We start from the raw sequence: 19,201 nt of genomic DNA, 5'->3' as shown, positions 1-19,201 counted from the left end.
CGATTAAAGAAGCTCTGTCGGCTTGATAACTATTAGGAACTGTAATATCAAAATGCCTCATCAGAAAATCAGGTGAGGCATTTGTTTTGAATCTTGCTTTAGCTCCACGGTAGCACTGCAACAGGCTCTTCTTGGATTCCGTCACCGACCAAGCGTATCCATCCCCAGCCGATGGCTGTAGCCGGACTTGGCTGGGAGCGACGACAAGGCCAAGTCGGTCTTCTGACGCGAGTTAGTTTCGCTCATCAGGCGGAGAGAAGACCATAACATACTAATATGGGCTGCTAATGCTTCACGGCACTGTTGTCTGAAGAAGGCGCGCTTCTCATTGCTTGTGAGAACCATGATTGTATTTGATCATTCAAACAAAGTTCAAACCCTTGATATACGTTCAGGCTAGGCGTTAGAGATCGTACGCCTCGATAACTTAGGCTGAAGACGATCTGATTGTCGTTCAAGCATGAACACCCCGGTGGGGCCCACCGGTTACCGATGACCACAGTTGACCGTTGGAAATTGTCAACCGGCTATGAAGTTTGGGCAGCGTTGATTCAACCACGACAATCGTAAGCAATATTCGGCAGATTTGTAACTATAATCTAGAGAATTAACTCTTTCGACCATGAGTCCCCTCATCCATTGCAATCCAGCCTCGCTCTTGGCTGATTTATCTACGTTCGCTTCTGCCGTTTGTTAGACCAGTCAGGCAGCCCTTCCATCCGAACCACGGGTAATGCGGCCGCAGGATTCGGGTTCTCCCCGCGGGAAAGATTGGCCTGGGAGGAAGCCCGTAAATGGCTGGTCTTGTGTTCTCAGCGACCATAGGAAAGTAGCGTGACGAACAATCCAAGTGAGTGAACTCCACCAATTTACTACCTTGGCCTATGAGCCGCTGAGCGCAGCCACATGGAGCATGTCCGCCTGGACAGATGACTAGGAAAAAAGAGAATAAGATGCTTGGAATGAGCTCACAGGATGGCTGACAACTTACCTCTGTTCACATGTAAAAGCCCTGAGCTCAAGTCTATGCACTTTTCCTTGTGAAGAACCACAAGGTATGTCTCTTGTTGGCCATAAATCCCAAATGATTCTGTCTCGCTGCTTTCCCAGCTAACCACCAACATCCCCGGTAGAGACTGCTTCAGAATGACTCTTTGTGGCATCAACCGAAGCGCGTGCTTGACATGCAGTACCCTTTGCATTTTGGGTAACATCATTTCGTGTACCGTTTGCATTTTGCTGCGGTAGGAGATAGGCGCGGTCGAGAAGACCGTCGCTGATAACATACTCAGGACATTCTCAATGATATGATCGCAAAAGACCACAGCGTCCTTTGCTGCCACTTCGCCGGAATCTGTGCACGAATATTGCCGGTGCAACCACTCGTGGTGGATGTTCAATGTATCGCGTTTTGAGTCGAAAAAGTAATCGACATCCACCATGTTGCTTTGTACAAGGCGTATCGTCATGTGCTCCGTCTGTTTGGACATAGCTATACATGCGCGCACAGCTCTCAATATCGCCCCCGCGAACGTCGATTCTGGCGGGGCGCATAGCTCCGCATCCCTGAACAGCTTGATCTGCTCTTCTTCCGCCGTTCTTATTGCTGAGCCTGGGCGCAGAAGATCCCAAAGCATTCCAGGGAGCATGGTTGGTTCCTTTTTCAGGATTTTGGAGATCATGGTAATACCCTGTACAATGTCATTTCACCGCAACTCTGACTCTAGCAATCTTTACCACCAACCTTAACATGGCATTTCTCGCCGTAGTAGAACTTCTTGTTATTGGCTTCATTCAGCAGATGCTCCCATATAAGTTTCCTCGTGGACTCTTCCAGCAGCTGGTCGGCCGACTCAACATCGGCCGCTTGAGGGAAGTTTCGGAGGAGATTGATGTAGATCGGGAGCATGGCCGTCTGGTGCATTTGAATGGCAGTCTCCCATATGCGCCGCACTATGTCAGCTTCTTCACACTTGTCAAGCAGACTCTGTCTATCCCGACTGAACTGCCCTTTTGCGAAATTGTAACCCAACTTGAACGTCCTGGAAGCAGATGCGGGAAGAAGCATTCCCTTGAGGTAGTAGACCTTGCCCTGGAATCTTGGGTCCAGAATAAGGTCTCCGTGTTCGGTTTCGATAATGTGCGAGGGATAAGAGAGACTGCGGATGTCCATCGTTGTTTCCATCCATTTCATCAAAACGTCAAGTGGAACTGGCTGTGCAGTTTTGTCGCGCATTGTGCCGATTTCAATGGTGACGTCCCTGTCAATGCGAGAACGCAACCGAGCCATATCGTCAGTCGCGTCTGTCTGGGAGCCGGCATCAGCTTTCTTCGACGGACATATCACGCAACAAAAGCGCGATCCGGATTGACCCTGCAAAGAAAATCTCCAGTGGCAGTTGCTTGCAGCAATCTTCACCTTGTAACCGTTTCGGGTCATCACCAAGGCTGCCAGCTTGAGTCCTTCCCCATGACATCCTGCAAGGTTAGTTTTGCCTTGTTTGGACGTGTGCCCAAGCTGCAAACTCTCTGGCTGAATTTGAGCACAAGGGTTCGCCAAGGTGACGCGACCTGCTTTCTTATCATATTTGATATATCCCAAGGCCCGACGACGCTGATGTGGTTCCTTAGGGTCTGGTACGATGATCGACACGCAGCCACTTTTATCTTCGTAGTACGGCTGGAAATCGAGGCGGTTTAGTTCGAAATGTTCCAAGATGGCGTCCTTCCTATCTCACGTTAGCGTGGTCGGGAACAGCCTGGTTCACTTACCAGTTCTGATACAACTCCCGAAATGCAGCAGCAGGATCCCAGTTTTGCACATAACTCGGAGAGATAGTGAGTGTGACACTCATCTGACGCTCCCAATTCCGAGCATCCTTGTATGTTTCGATTGACTGCAATTCGCGTTCGAGTTGCTCGTTCGCCTGTTTCTCCACCTCGCCTGGCAAATAGTCTTCGCTCTCGCAAGCAGAATCACTTGGAGGTAGGTCCATCAGAGCAGAATATGTAGAGGAGTCGGACAGGTTTAGGACGCACCCTGGATATCCGAATTACTGGGAATTGGCTGGTGCTTTTATAGATGGGTAGTCAGTCAACGATGGTCACGTGTTCTAGCCCAGATACGTGAGGCTAGACCTCGCCAAAACCCGCCCACAACCCAAACCCGCCCACGAAAACCCGCCCCACGGGTTGGGTCGGGTCTTAGTCAGCAGACCCGTGGGCGGGTCTTCATTTTGAGAACCCGACCCGCGACCCAAATGGGTACCCATATAACCCGCGATAGCCAAAAAAGAGTGATTTGTCAGCTAGCATAAAATAATGCCGTATCTTTGATTTATATCAAGGTATGGCTCTGGTATAAGTATGGTCTAAAGTTTTGGAGTACATAAATTTGAGGAATAAAACAGATTAAGCTTAATTCATAGACTAATACAGCTCGTAACCCTGCAGCCGGCTTGAAGGTACTGTTACCCTACCGGATGATCTCTTGTGAGACCTATCGCCGAGGCGTGTGACCGGAGGTGGGAGCAAATCTCCATCGTCGTCCTCATCTTCGGCCACTTCAGCCATCGCCGCATCTTGCACTTGATCATGGGCTGGAAGTTCCTCTGAGGCTGTGCTTTCTACTCCACTTACCCCTTCGACGGCGAGACCTGTTTCGGAATCCTCAATGGGATCGTTCTCCTCGACATCGCTGATAGGAGCAATATCGTCTTCAGTCTCCTTTAACGCCTCATCTTCTTCGAGGGCTTCCTGGCCCTCCCTCTCAACCGCTGGACTTTCCAGAAGACTCAATTGCCGGCTCTCCAAAGTGAATCTTTCCGAGCACATGTACATCATCAAGTCTTGAATGGTTGTCTCGTTGAGGGATCCGCGGCGGTAATGGCAGATATCCCGTGCGCTGTTGAATAGCCTTTCAACTCCTGCGCCCGTAGCAGGGACCGAGAGCAAATCGCGAGCCAGTCGCGACAGGACTGGAAATTTACGCTCGTTCTCCTTCCAATATGCGCGGGGAGGAATTGAGACAGTTGCTATGAGGAATTAGTCTGTCATCAAGCTTCAGCGGCCCGATAATACTTACCCTCGCGAAGATATCGATCGACCTCGTCATGCTCGAACCCTTCGTTGACTTGTGCGTCTTGTGACGGCCCAAGAAGCCGATCTAACTCCGAGGCTTGCAAGGAAGGGCGATGCACGGTACGGAAGAGCATCTCAGGATTCCGTTGCTGATATTGCGAGAAACATGTCCTGAGGTATTCACAGTATTTTTTGGAAGTTTCACTGTGGCACTGCGAGTACTCTGCGTCGTCAAAAGCGCAAAGCTTGTATTGAGGAGCAAGTAGGGTCCCCGTGCCATAGAGGAAGCCGTGATCACGATACGTCTTTTCGTAGTATTCTCTCAGCTTCTGCTTCGCGACAAGCAGCGCTCCATACATGTCCTTCTTCCAGGGGGTCGTCTTTTTTCTCAATTTTCGATTTGAGCGTTCAATGTGTTCCAGTAGCTTCCTGTACACGAGGAAGACGCTGTGAATTGTCACGTCTTTTGTCTTCATCAGGGCCATGGTGAACTGAAAGAACGGCTTCGTCAAGTGAACAAGATAGTCAATTTGCCGCCATTCAATGTCAGTGATTTTAAATTGTGAATAGTCATGGTCTCGGCAGTATTTGTCGATGGTATTCCTTAGTCGGCGCGCTCGTCGAAGCATCAAGAAGGTGGAATTCCAGCGGGTCTGAACATCATGCAACGGGAAAAGTCGCATTCCACCAGATTGGAGGCACAGGAATGCATCTCGCCGCTGGGGGCTGGCGTTGACAAAAACTGCAAAGGACCGAATCTGTGGAAGAGGCACCGTCAGCAATGTCCAAATATGACGGGTCCGAAATCAACGGACTCGCCTTTGCTAGAGTATGCGCCACCTCACCATGGTCCACTGAGTCCCTGAGACAAAGAGCTTGTGAATTGGACCAAAAACTTCTCACTTCTTTATTCTTGGGAGCAGCTCTGATATGCCCCAACAGCTGCTTGAGGCAAAGCTGAATCACATGGGCCATGCATGGAACACGGACAATGGATTCTCTCGAGCCGATGGCGCCACTAGAAATGAGTGATTCTTGCAGCGCTCGGATGAGGGTTTCATTATTTGTTGCATTATCCGTGGTAACGCTGAAGATACGACCCAATAGCTGTCTTTCTCTGAGCAGCTGGAGGAGCACGTCGCTCAAATTGACTCCTGTGTGAGGTCCATGCAAAGGCTCAAACCCAAGAAGCAGCTCGCGGTAGTTCCAATCTCTATCGATGAAGTAGACTGTAATTGCCATGAATGCTTGCTGGAAGGGACTAGTCCAACAATCTAATGCAAGTGAAACTTTGGCGTCTTCGGGTAGATCTCGCAACTGTGATTCCTGTTGTCCTCTTACAGCGTCACGCAGGCGTCGTCGCAAGGTTTTTGCTGAAGGCATTTCTAGCTCTCCCGGTCCGAGGTGGATGAACTTGAGGAGTGCTTGAAATTCAGGGTTTTCAACGGTCTGGAAGGGCAGACGAAGACAAGCAATGGTCCTCAGCAGCCGCTCCTCGAACTGCGATGTGGTGAACTTGTTCGGACCGGATGGTACTCCCAAGAAGGCTTTCTGGATTGAGTTTGACACGAGAGCTTGATGGCATGTTCTTTTCTGGCCCTTTCGACAGGACTTGGATCTCTGGTGCTTTCCCATTGCGCTTGTGCCGTGCTTTTTGTGCTGTGGATGATCAAGTAGGGTCAAGCAAGCCCTACAGATCACTTTGGGAATGCCAGTTTCAATGCCCGCAACTTGGTCGAAATGCTTCCAAACTTCAGCGTAATGTGACTCCATCGACCACTTTATTTTAGACCGTCCGTCGCCATTCAGCACTTGACCATATTCTGTTTTTTGCCACCAAGTCAAAAAACTGCTGGAATGTTCAGGCTCGTACAATATCCAGTTCTTTCTGCGGTCCGGTCCGACGCGTCGAAGTATCGTTGGAGGTTGTTGAGCGGGACTATCGACGCTACGTCGGGAGCCAGTGAAAGGCTAACTGGTTAGTATGTGCTTGCGTCTCTGAGTTGTTGAATTAATCTGCGATTTTGAGAGTATCGTACCGAGGACTGGAAGTCCGAGTCCATGGAAACATCTGATGATGGCTCAATGGAGAGCAAGGGGCTCAAAGACCGATGAATTGACCGCGAGGACATGGCTTTTGGAGATTCGATGCTCATAGCTCAAGCTCGTTGGAGTTCCAAGAATTGGAATTTTCGTGGGATCAGAGTGATTTTTTTTCCCAACGCGTCGCGGTGGTTTTTTGTATGAGATAGTGGGTCGCGTCAACCCGCGGGTACCCTAAACCCACGGGTACCCAAAACTCGTGCGACAGTAAAACGATGGCGAGGATGCTTCTTCACTGGCTGGTCAATCATTTTTCTGGATATTATAGCTTAAAGTGTCCTCGAGAGGCTTGATATCAATAAGGGTCGATGGATGTTCTTAGTGCCAACGCTGGGATGCAAAAGTGTTCGGAGAGCGCGCTCTGGCTGGACAATTGCCTGTACATATATAATATATATATTATTGAGGTGGTGAGACATTTCATGAGACGGTATCTCCCATATAAAGTTGTGACAAAATTAAATTACCAATATTACCACTACTGACTAATACACTTTTGTTCACTTATTATGCATTTTGGTGGGTTATATGGGTAACCCACGGGTACCCGCCAAGAACCCACGGGCGGGTTCATGAAGGCCAAAACCCGCGCGGGTTACCCGTGGGCGGGTAGGAGAAAGCGACAACCCGCCCCAAACCCGCGTTTGGCGAGGTCTACGTGAGGCCCAGTGGCTCTCCAGCTTCTGATGGTTTGCACCCAATGAACACTTACCCCTCAATTTAAACGCGACTTATCAACCGTTCAAGTCCGATTTTCGCCCGCCCTATACATGGACTACCCGTTTGCATGTCTCTCGGTCGTTGTGTCTTTGCACCGCCATGTTGTATTTCCAATCATCAGATAATTGCACCCGGTTTCAAAGTGACTATTACGCCCTTTATTGACCGTCAATTAGAGAGCGTAAGGGGAAGTAAAGCTCCCAAGATGCAATCTATCATCTGACCGTACGACACTGTGGGATGGTGAAGCGAAACTCGGAAGAGCGTACGATCAACTTTCTTACGCCGCCCAAGTATGGGCCGTGCCGCCAACTACAATCTTCATCCTCCTACGAGCTGTAAAGTGAGGTATGACAGATTAGGGACATGCGTTGAACGTGCCAAGGAATACTTTATGGGAACGTAAGGTCATGGTGACGATAAATAGCATCGGGAGCCCCAGTCGAACCATCATCTCTCGCATTGTCCGAAATAATGCCTGCCATCTCTCGGCAGCCAACGCGCCGCGTGGTGGACGAACTCGACGCCATGCCCTTACTTGGTCGCCGCCCTAACACGCGACCGTCGCTGAAGCCTAAGGGTGTCAACAGCCCGGCTAAATCAACCTTGCAGCGAGACCAGCCGACGCTTCGACTGCGGCTTCAGCAGAGATGCTTGAAACCAGCGACGTGGTGGACGCCACTTACCGCGTTTGGTGCACATGGTGATATTTCTGGGCACGTGCTGGAACACGAGAAAGCCATTGCCGTGGAGGAAACCCGACAGGAATGGATGCAACGTCTGCGGCCCATGCCGCACCGGCAGAACCCACCAGCAAAGAAAGGAACAGAACGCAGAAGGAGCTAGCGTTGTTCTTGTTCCATCCTATAGGATCTGGTGGACGAACAATTCCCTGAAACGTCGAGCCTTCAACCAATAGAGAAAACTTTTGGTTTACAGTACTGCAGTGACACAGCCGTAGTACAGACTGAATTCATATCCACTTAGAAGATATAGCGAATGATTACGCACTGGACACTCAGCTCCACAAATACATATTCCCCGTCTAGGTACACATGTACGCAAAAGTATAGAGATGGTAGATCAGACTTTATTTCCAATCCACCACCACATGACGTCCATAATGTTACACCTGAACAGTTATTCACAAATTCACGCCAAGGTTCATAACGTCATTTTGCCAGTACGGAAAAATGCTTTTTCCATCCATGCTGCGAATAGACCTCGCCCTGTGAAATGTCCACTAAATTGTCCAAGACAAAACGATCCCGTCATGCGAACGTTGAGATCAACAATGAATTAGTCTCCCAGTCTATCAGTGATTACATCGATTCCGGCAGGCCCATGGTAACCCTCTTGGTGCAAGAGTCCAGCAGCCTTGTCGATAATCCCAACATACTCCTGTTTTAGGTCTGCCTGATCTCGATACGAGATGGAAGCTCCAATCCAATCTCCCTTGGTACTCATAGTCTGCTTGCAGCAAGCTATGAATCCTGGGCGTGCTTGAGTTGTAACAAACAGCAAAATGGCGACAACTTTCCAAGCAATATAGCGCTGTAGCACCAGGGAGCATGGATTGTGAGAATAGCTTTCTTGGTTGATGCGTGCGAGCATTACTGGTAGTTGTGGAGCTAGCAATTTTTTTGCCCGCGTGCGGCTATCTTCACAGCGCACGATGAATGTTCCCATTCCATGTGACTGTGGAAGCTTCAAAACAAACGGAATCGAATAGGTATCAAGAAATGATTCCATACGAGCTGCTTCTTGCGATATCTTTGAGCCGTCAAAAGCTTGTTCAGGACTGAGCAACGGATCAATGACACAAAGATGGCGGAGTCGGTAGTCCCGAATAGGCTAACCCTCTGTCGGAAAGAACTGCAGAGACCCGCTGCTACAGCAAGCTGATGATCCAATGAAATCAATCCTCACTGAACAGCGTCCGGCTTAACCGCCGGCCGCAACCCATGGTCACCTCTAAACCATCTCAGGACTGCACTGGGCCTAGAATGATTGGACTAGAAGAGAAGCGGTACGAAGAACCAGTCCATATGACGTGTAGCATTCTGTGTCACCTGTGCTCTTCAGCAGGCCCTACTGTGAGTGATTCCCTCTCAAGAGGATTTTCACATGAGCCAAGCCCTCTCGAAAGAAATCTCTTATTTTCTGCCTTCCAAGTGACCCTCACTCCTGAAACGAGCTGAAAATAGTCTGTTGTCAACGTCCTTTCATGTTACCACTTCCAGGATACTCTATATAGCTCTATAATAGACACAAAAGCAATCTCTCATCCCAGTACCACTCCTATTAGATTTATCTCGGAATGCCATATGACTTTTCTGTAGTACGCTCTTATTTCAAGCCACATAGGACTCTCCTCCACAGGCGGACCAGTATACTCAAGTGTTCTCTTCAATTGGTGCTTTTACAATAGTTATCTCTCTATACCACCTGAGTGAGCTACGCCATTCTCAATAGACCTTTTAATGCCACTTATGGAAGGAACTTGGCTCACCAGAGAACTACGGTAGGATTTGATTGGTAGAAAATAGACGAAGATACACTAGCTTCGCATAGCCTTCCGAGAACATCTCTCCTATTTAATCAGAGTGACAATATAAAAGAATAAAAGTTTTATCCCAGGTCAGTAAGAGCGACTGATGTCGGAACTCGTTGCTTAGAACCATCGTGCTCCCACCATTGGAAGGACACAAATTAGTAACCGTCTTTCAGGATTGGCTTGACGGGTGGACACCCCGGTGTTTCAATAGTGAACTGCCATGTCTTTCCCTGATACCTAGAGGACGGGAGGTTCAACACGCAAATGGGTGTAAGAGCACCTCGCCGGGAGATTGATCCTCCCACCCCAACAACGTTTGGACTTGCTAGCGTGCAAATATTTCCACTCGAGTAAAAGCAGAAGTTCGATCGAAGGGGATTCTGTTCAAACAATTTTCGGGTGGTTTTGCCCTTCAACTCCATTATCTCCGCTCCGAAGACTATGTCTTTGATATTGAGTTTGATTTTAGGAACCGTGATCTTCTTGTTAGCTGTATTATACCAGCTGAGCTTTGGCAAAGTCACTTCGTGATTCTTTTCGTCATAGCGATGATCTGTTCGTAGACTTCGACGCAAGGACGCAACGCCGGCATAGAAGGTCTCACCAGACCAGTCGTTCGCCCGCAGCACTATGTAGAGCGGTTTCCCTCCTTTCTTTGCCTGGCACGAATTTGTAACAGTTCGGAGGTTAGCCCCAATGAGTACAGGATCGGAACCGCAGCTAAGAGCCATTTTAACCCAGGCTTCATCTTTGAATATCGTCCTCCAGAGGCGATGGGATTCATCTTCGTCAATGAAAGATAATGCATTTGCCTCTTTCTTTGCTTGGCAAGGGTCCAAAGACCGGATAATGCGGTTGAGGATTTTCCATGGAAGGTTTGGCATCGTGGTTGCGACGACACCCGTATAAACGTACAGTACAGATTAGGCTTTGTTGCGTGAACTCTTTTGGCCTGGGGGGTTTTCACTCTTATAAGTGGATGGCCGTGCGTTTCTGGGGGAGCTGCTCATTCATGAGTTTTGGACTCTACCCTCTTTGTGTTGCTTTCGTTGATTCGATTTTCAGAGTGGTAAGGGAGAAATGCTTTAGGATAATCTTTTATTCTACCACGTGTGGTCACATTCTACGCATGGACCGTTGAACGGCAGACCGTAATGTTCATTGTACTATATGGCGGCATATTCAGATGAAATAACACTGCAGCCCTCATTTTGATGCGGCTTGCTCAATAATCCCTCCCCACTAAAGCCTTGGCGGTGGGACCAGAAAAAAGTAGCTTTAGGGACGGAATATGGATTGAACGGTGAAAACCGGTTGAAGTCAAAGTAGCTGAGGGACTACGTTCATGTCCCACCATTTACAGCAGAGTGAGCAAAGTCATAGTATAAAGGGACGCTGGCTCTATGACAGAGAACCACTATCAGCCATGGAGAATCCTAGCAAAACACCAGAAATGACGGATACACAAGGAGAGGTACCGCTATACACACAGCAAACTTCAATTGAGGAGCCCCCGCTTCTCGGTATTGCAACCCCGCTGCCGGTAAGAATAAGATATGAACAGACAGGACCACGCTGACCAGACAGACCCAAACCCGCGACATAGAGAAGCAGACTTTGGCTGTAGAGCCCTTCCGACCCGTACTCGAGGTCTTGAAGCAAATTGAAGGAGAAGATACCGAGCTTGCATTTCGGGCAGCACGTCTGGTGGGGTGCATTCGGTGTTTGTGGGAGTCTTGCGTTTCCAAACATACAGATATCCAGCAGCTCGAAGAGGAAAACGAAAAGCTGCGGTCCGGGAATATTCAGCTATGCAACGAGGGAAACCACTTGCGACTGTTTGAGCCTTGGTTCCATGACAAATGTCAGATTCTGATCATCGGCCCGGACACCGTTCGATTGAGTGACCGAATCTTCAAGTCCGAGGATTACTACAAGGGGAAGCCCTCACATCAAACTCAGCTCGAGGTGTGCATTTTTGCGATCCCCGACAACTTTGAGAAAAGTGTCGAGGAGATCCGACGTCTCAGACACTGTTATCATGCCTTGTCATTATTCTCTAGGCGGGAGCGTATAGAAGCGCTGATTACCGGAGAAGAGCTTCTCGAAAATAATCTTATTAGACAGATCAAGAGCATAGAGCCCTCACCATGCAAGGTCTCTGGAGAGTACTTAGATGTCAAAGTTTTTGATCTTTTTGGCTCAAGCACACATCGGTATCTACAACCACATCTAATCGGGCTTGAATTTGCGGGAATGGAATTTGGCATCGAGTGGAACGTTAAGGATCCAATGTCGAAAGATGACTGTTGGAAGGCAAGACAGGGAATTCCTTACATTGAGGCTGCCAGCTCTCGCGATATCAAGGTCGCTGTGAAAGACCGTTCGCGCCGTCGAAAACCCCAAAGCCTGGTATTCCACTCCGAGTACCCGGATTGGGACCCGCAAACAACAGTTTCTATCCCTATCAGCTCGGTATGAACACTTGCGCCTCGTCCCAACAGATGTACTGGCAGTTGGTCAATTTGTGGTAATAATTGAGTCTGTAAATAGAACATGATCTTATGTTGAAACAGCGCAAGCAAAATTACTTCCATGCTAAGCCGCCTGCTCCCTAGGGCTTGATGACGCAGACCACAGGGCGTTAGACACAGAGCCAGAGACACAGTAGATTATAAGATGCGGTCTCAAGGCCTGCTAAGCTATCAGAATGCCAGCTAGCGTCCCATACGATTTCATGGCCGGCATACCCACAGGCCTCCTACAGATAAATGCCTGATGCCTGGAAAGTATGTAGACACGTTGTTTAGACACTATTGGGTCCTCTGCTAGCCTGACGGAATCTCCTGAATCCAATTACTGGGCCCTAGGAGCAAGTATCACGATCCCAGGAGCGAGAGTACCTTAGCATTCAGAGTAGGTGATGCCAAATCAAATGATACCGGATGTATTGTAGGACGTCAGCAAAGCTGTACCCTCCAAAAACAGTTAAATAGAGACCATGGCCGCAAAGACTTGAAACTTTCAAACCTACCATTCAATTATCGGAAATGATAAACCGTTTTAGCGACCAGAAAAGACCAAAATGCCTCCACAGGGGAGACCAGTGGCCTTCCAGAGCACCTTTCCAATTTCGAACGTTCATCGAGGTCAGTCGCCGGGGTCAAAGATAATGACAGCCCTAGCTAACGTCGGCTCAGGCAGACAACATCCAACTCAAAGAGTTGAGGGCATCATTACGAGCATACGTGCTGAAATGTCGAGAATGCAGCATGGACACAAACAGGCAATTCTGATGCTGCGAAACCACGAGAACATGCTGCGGGCTCTCGCAAATGAAAAAGCCAGTTTGGAGGAGCAAAATCGGTCTTTGTTTGAACATATCAAGATACTTCAGCAAGAAACTTGCGTCCTAGAGTTGAAGAACAACCAACTGAAGTCTCAACTGGCAAAGATGAGGCAGCAGTACCCGGAGCCGCCCGATGAAGAGCAACCTCAGAGGCCTACCTAGATCACACTGTGAGGTATTCAGTATAACCAGCAATATCGTTACTCGCGAGAAAGAAAGAAGGATTATGATGCCATGACCGGTCACCAGATCAGATATCGGAGGAGACAATTCTCAATTTTGTATGTTGGACACAAATATCATTTTGCTGCGGGATTGCGTGGAAAACCAACCGTGTAATAGTTCGCTAGAGCCCGCCAGAATGTGCCGGAAGAAACCACAACCATCTTATTACCTACGACCACAAATCCAAAGACATTGCTAGAAAAACAATGGATATAACACAACACTCAGGCGTCTCTATAAGAACAAGTGAACTTCCCGTAGGCCAACAGCCAAAAGAATGGCCCCAATCGGGTCAAAGTGGTATCAATGGATTGCTGATGCCTCTCTCCCTAACATGTACGCCATTTCAGTGGCCATAACTATAGCAATTTGCTTGATCTATTGGTTTACGCGAGATGTGTGGCGCTGGGCGTGGACAGGACGCCATGTGTTCTGCCGTCGCCGTTTCCGATCGAAAATACTAGTTCCTTGGAGACGGTTTGCCTTCATCCACCTGCCAAGATACATGCATTGGCTGGACATCTCCAACTACCGGCAAGCGCTAATCCTGGCCGTCATGATAGCGGGGAACATTGTTGGCCTCCGGCTTCGAGCTCATTCTTGGGCGGAAGCACAGAAAAGGGCTGGCTCTATGGCGGTCATCAACATTGTGCCCCTGTGCACCGGTATCAGCTTTGGTTTTTCCGCGGATCTACTCCACGTGGACCGCCAAATGCTCGCGTGGTTCCATCGCTGGGTAGGTCGCATTTGTGTGCTCCTCTCTCTGTTACACTGTTCGCTACTCGTTACTGTCACCAGAACGATGAACTTAGCAAACTCACGACACATTGTTCCAATAGCCGTAAGTCAAAGATATCCCATGGCTAAGTGTGCGTATTGTGCAGACTAACATCACATCCAATATAGGCCGGTTGTGCTCTCGTTCTCGTGATACCGGTAACTTGTGCGCCGGTCCAACGGCGACATCCGCAGTTTGCGATGAAATGTCACTACCTTCTTGCAGCAACGGCGATTGGCGCGCTGATATACCATCTCGTGGAGCAACAGACACTCTATCGGTGGTACCTGGTAGGCGCTATCTGCCTGTGGGTTTTCATTAGCGTTGTTGTCTGCATAATGGCCGCATGGGATCAGAAGCCCTGGAAATCTTCCCGAAATGAGGTAGTCATGAACTCTGTGAGCCATTTCCTTTGGCTTGACATAGAGCTACCCCTCAACCGAGCGATTCGCCCTGGCCAGTATGTGCAGCTTTGGATGCCACGAGCCGGCTTTCGCGCATTCTTTCAACTTCCTCGGTTTTATATTGCATTCTGGGAAGATGGACCAACTCAAAGAATAGTCCGTATGGTAGCAGAGTCTCGACCCGGGCTTGCACGAAAGCTGTACCACGAAGCACTGAGATCTCCAGCCAAGCAGTCGGCCATCATACTCGGACCCTACGGACACCCGCTGGATTTCTATCGGTTCGGTACCATCCTCTTCGTGGTAGAGGACATTGGGTTTTTCCGAGCGCTTTCATATATTGAGATGTTGGTGGAGGCCAGCCGCAAGCGTGAAGTGATGGTGCGAAAACTAGAGGTTCTCTGGAAGCGACAGGTTGGCAAAGATGGCATGTTTTTATCCCCGACAAGTACTTTGAAGTCTGAAAGCCACCTTTGCTGACTGAAGTTCTGACAGAAAATCCTCAATGGGTAAATAAATGGATGCAAGACCTTTTCAATCGCGACTGGAGATCGTTCAAGGTGAGCTTTTTGCTAGTGCAGCTCATCCTGGGCGCTGTGATCTGACCGTGCTTCAGATTTTGCGATTCAGCATCTACTGCCCGCGTACTCAGTCAAGCCCCCAGGAAAACCTTTCCTACGAGCATAACGCAATGCTTTGTTACTTTTTTGGCTCTATCAAGATCGAGGAAGAAGTTGCACGGCATCTCGATAACCGATGCGGAGCTATAGCTGTAGCGGGTGAGTGTCCCCAGTCCAACATCCTACCATCATCGCTCGTTGAAAAGGCGCAACATTGCGGCTACCATGCTAACAGCCCATACAGTATGTGCAGGTCCGTCAATAAGTGAGGCTGTGACGAAAGCTGTACAGCCACACGCTGGGAGAAATCTCCAGCTGATCGTTCTCGACCCCGATATGAGCCCTGCACCGGATGGTGACGAAGATTTTTCTGGCAGCGTCAAGTCTGCAGTAGACTGCCAAGCTCCAGCACACCAAGCCTCAGGGGCAGGGGAGGATAAGCTTATCCACCAAGTACGACGATTGCCAACGGACAGCCGAAAGCTACAGTATCCATTGCCCAAAGAAAACGATACGCAAACTGGAAAAGTCGAAATGAGCAACCACTCGAAGTGTGTGGAAAATAGATTGGCACAGGGGCACTGAAAGCCTACGATCACAGTCACCGAACTATGAACTTCTACCAGCGTCATTCTGCGCCCTAATAGCATAGGTTGGTTTCACCGCCTCAGTCAAATCCGCCGCGCGTCGAATCCGCTGTGCCTGCCTCTAGTGGAGGCCTCTTCGATTGACGCGGTCTCAGCACAATGGTTGAATTTTCAGCTCATTGGTAACTGTATCTTCCGCCGGCAGTTCATGTATCACAGGGAGGGCACCATGGAAAGCTGGGAGCCTGGCCTTGTTCGCCGCACAGCCGGTCCGCCTTCTCGAGCAGATCCCTTCTCCAGGGAACATTAATGGATCTCCTCGGTGCTTGACATGATAGAAAGACGATCGAGGGCCATGGCAAAGCTGGCAGCGAAGTGTGCCGATCTCGGGTAGGCTGGTGTGTGCATTTCGTCCTGTAGATTCAGCATACTCCACAGGAGGCACAGAGCTGCCTACTTTTCGGGAAGATTTTGAGGGATGAAAAGATCTTTTAGCTCTATTGCTCAGCACATTATTAGTATCTGAAACAAATAGATCATGAGCTCCTCATACCTTGCATCTATCCACAGTTTAGTGCCAATCAACCAATTCATATTCATGTGCGCCCAGAGATCGATTGAAGGCTTTCAGAAGTAAGTAAGCCTCAAATGGCACTGGTTATAAAGTATACGGGAGAATGTAGAGCGAGGTAGACATCATTGGCCCATGGAAGCATTTCCGCTTTACCTCAAGCGATATTATTGATCGCACGCGAATCATATTACATCCTTGGAACACAAAAATGCATGTATAGGTGGTTAAGCGTGAAGCTATATTTTGACCTGGAAGTGAACAATGTCTTTCCACAATATGCAAACGACACCGCTCGGCTTTGCTTGTTATCGGCCGGTTGGAAACCCGGTTGGACCGCAACTTTTTGAGGCTCACAAAGCGCCAGAACACGTAGGATAACTGATTATAATCTTCCATCAGCCAACCGAAATTCTGTACTATCGGTCCTCGGCTTCTTTGCCTGCGGAAAGAAGTTGGTATTATTATTTGCTCAAAGTCCCTGTTCACCGATCGACCGACCGACCGGTCATTGCCCTCACTGACGTCATTACCGCCCCGATATAAACCGGGCAGCCCCCTAACCTGGTCGTCCGCAGGTCCTCGTTTGCTAAGCATGCAAACCATGATACTAGCCGCAATGATCACTCTAGCTATAGCTACGGCTGTAGCGGCTGCGCCGAGACCTGGACTTGATGTTCAGCCTGCCATCAACGTAGTAAATAGAATATTCCTCCTCGCGGCTTCGCTGACGACTTTTAGATGCTTTTTGCTCCATTTCAACTAATTGCCTGGACACAGCTTAACTGCACCGGAGATTTTGGTGCCACCTAATTCAACGACTCGGTTCTGGCAGCACGAAATACCTCCAATGGCTACATTTCTCGCTGTTTTTAACTTAATCGCTCATTGACACAGCAGGAGCAGTTGGATATATCCGTCACGAGTAACTTCTGAATGGAACTACCGCATTTTATATCACGCCTCCGTTTACCTGTCACCGGTTGCGGAACAATCCAGGATTGCCTATGAAATAGATGAAAGAAGAGATAGGAAGGAATACAACACACAAACGAAGTCACCAAATCATAGGAACATCGACAGCTCAAATTTTCATTCCTGGATCAATCCAAACAGCGTCAAGAATGGCTTCCGCCGTCGTTGCACGAGTGCCATTAGTGATCTCGCCCTTTTGTGCCCGTTGGCCGGTTATAAAATCGTCCAGCTCACACGCCTCACCTTTGCAGCTCAAATGTTTGTTACAAGCATTCTTTCGCAGTATGTAATCCCCACCTTCTGTGTCTAGTCAGAATTATTACAAATTAGCGATTCCACAGTCCAACTTGCCGATGGTATCTCCACTATCGTACCATTCGTCCAGAAGTAAAGTGGACAGAACGGAGTCTCCAATGAGCGCCAGACGCTTGTTGCCTTGCAGCGGACGCGTATCAGCTGGATGCAAAGCCTCTTCTAACAATGGAATGGATTTGAAGTGGTAGTCAAGTCGGTCTTGGAGCTCCTCCATTTTCGTTGGATCTGTTGTCAAATATTCATCCGAATGAATGGTTTGAAGTTTGACCCAGAAATCCCACAGACCATATACCTTATGTATCTCAGTGTGGCAAAATCCATATTACGAGGTATCTAGTTGAGAGCTGGCATATGGGGCATGAAGTATTAATAAAAGGCATTTTCCGTTCACGGATGAATCGAACCTTGCTTAGGTTGGAGCAAAGATTAAGACCACCGAAAATACATGAGAGGCGAATACTGGAAACAGGAAGCCACTATATTGATTGGATCCGAATTGGCAAAGGCGAATGAACAGTTGCCACAGAAGCAAACACCCGGGGGAACAAAGGGCGAAACTAATTTCGATCCGCCCTTCACGGCGAGATAGAACACCAGCGGTGACGAAAGAGTTTCATTTAGAGACAAACGAAAAAGGCAAAAACCCGTTGGAAAGCCCTATAGCATCGCTGACAATCAAAGCTTGGGTCAAAGGCGAAGAATCCCGAGGCAAGCCTTCAGACACCATGCCTATAGTCACACTGAGAACTGGCGAGCTACGGAGTTAGAACGCTCAGAGTTCCCATTTCCCCAGTTTCCCACTATATTCTGCACAAAGACTTGTGGATCAAGAAATGGCATGGACAGACAAGGGTGAATGTGAGATAATGAAATCGAACTCCACATCGTAGAAGTGTCCGTGTCTTCTACCAGCGGACGTATAGCTAACTGAAACCGTGATTGTCCAGCGCTTGTTATATTTCCCACCGTAAGATGCTTCGAGAGGGTGTCACTTATTTGACAACGTATCCTTCGTAAGTTGCTTAGCATCGACTCAACCCGCGGAAGAAAGAACAGATACTCTTCGACGGCCTCTCCAGTTTCCACATTGAGCTTACTGAGCCGGAGTTCTATCCAGTTCAACGGCTCGAAAAGGAAAAACGCCGACACATAAAGGAAGATGTCATCGGCGCAGGTGTCTTGGGATAACGGATCCGGCCCCGTCCAGCCAAAGGCGCAGACGCTTCCATAGCTGGGATAGAAGACATATTCGATGGCTAGAGTCCCATTAGACCCGTGCTGAGCATACTCTGACCATCTGCTGAGCGGTTGATTTGGACAGAGAGTGCCGCAATTTTCTGCGAGGCAAGGTGGCGGTGTGGGCATGTTGGAAAATTCTCTCCAAATCGACTCAAGATCTAGATCTAGATCATAGTCTAAGGGACGATAATATCAGTGCCAAGACGATATATTGAGGATAACGCAACTAACCGATCTGATCAAGTTGTTCCATTCTTTTCAGTGCAGCGAGTACCACGCTCGCGACGAAGGCGTTTTTCTGAAGAATAAGAAAACTAGGGATATAGACAGATTTATGGGTTTCATATCGTTTATGTAGAACTCAGAAAGACGAGCGGCTTACTGTAACTTAAAGAAAGCTCAACAAGAAAGAAAGGAAACCACCCCCACCCCGCGCCCACCCAACCAGAGGTCAGCCCAATAGCTAGTTACGTAGTGGCGGTTTGTCCTTATTTACGTAGGAGCAAACGGTAACGATTTGGTTAAACCGTTGAAAATGTATTGGTGGTGAGGCGTCGGGAATGCCCGCCCCACTCACCAGCAGTTGAACAATCCCTACTGGTCATTGCGTGCCGGCCCGTAAGACCGGTCAGACCATGTTCTTTGTCCTGGTCAGACGGAGTTGTCTCACTTCATTCC

General features: G+C 48.7%; 3 protein-coding genes across 3 annotated transcripts; 1 reads left to right on the top strand and 2 right to left on the bottom strand.

The window, feature by feature from the left end:
* Positions 1–1,723: 1,723 nt before the first annotated feature.
* On the bottom strand, positions 1,724–2,996 carry N7446_012480 (uncharacterized protein; the record flags this gene model as incomplete). The annotated part of the gene is made up of 2 exons (XM_058521222.1): positions 1,724–2,729; positions 2,773–2,996. 2 exons carry the CDS (start codon positions 2,994–2,996, stop codon positions 1,724–1,726), a joined length of 1,230 nt encoding a protein of 409 aa, XP_058366588.1.
* Positions 2,997–7,377: 4,381 nt separating this feature from the next.
* Positions 7,378–7,749, top strand: N7446_012479 (uncharacterized protein; the record flags this gene model as incomplete). Its single annotated transcript, XM_058521221.1, has 1 exon — positions 7,378–7,749. The coding sequence occupies one exon, from the start codon at positions 7,378–7,380 to the stop codon at positions 7,747–7,749; it is 372 nt and encodes a 123-aa protein (XP_058366587.1).
* A 9,539-nt stretch (positions 7,750–17,288) lies between these two features.
* N7446_012478 (uncharacterized protein) lies at positions 17,289–17,498 on the bottom strand (the record flags this gene model as incomplete). Its single annotated transcript, XM_058521220.1, has 1 exon — positions 17,289–17,498. One exon carries the CDS (start codon positions 17,496–17,498, stop codon positions 17,289–17,291), a length of 210 nt encoding a protein of 69 aa, XP_058366586.1.
* Positions 17,499–19,201: the final 1,703 nt, after the last annotated feature.

This window comes from Penicillium canescens (assembly GCF_028828765.1).
Source record: "Penicillium canescens strain IBT 15451 chromosome Unknown utg000010l_segment0_segment0, whole genome shotgun sequence".
Taxonomy (NCBI): Eukaryota; Fungi; Ascomycota; class Eurotiomycetes; order Eurotiales; family Aspergillaceae; genus Penicillium; species Penicillium canescens.
Note: the sequence above shows the minus strand (reverse complement) of the source record. Positions and strands in the feature narration are given on the sequence as shown.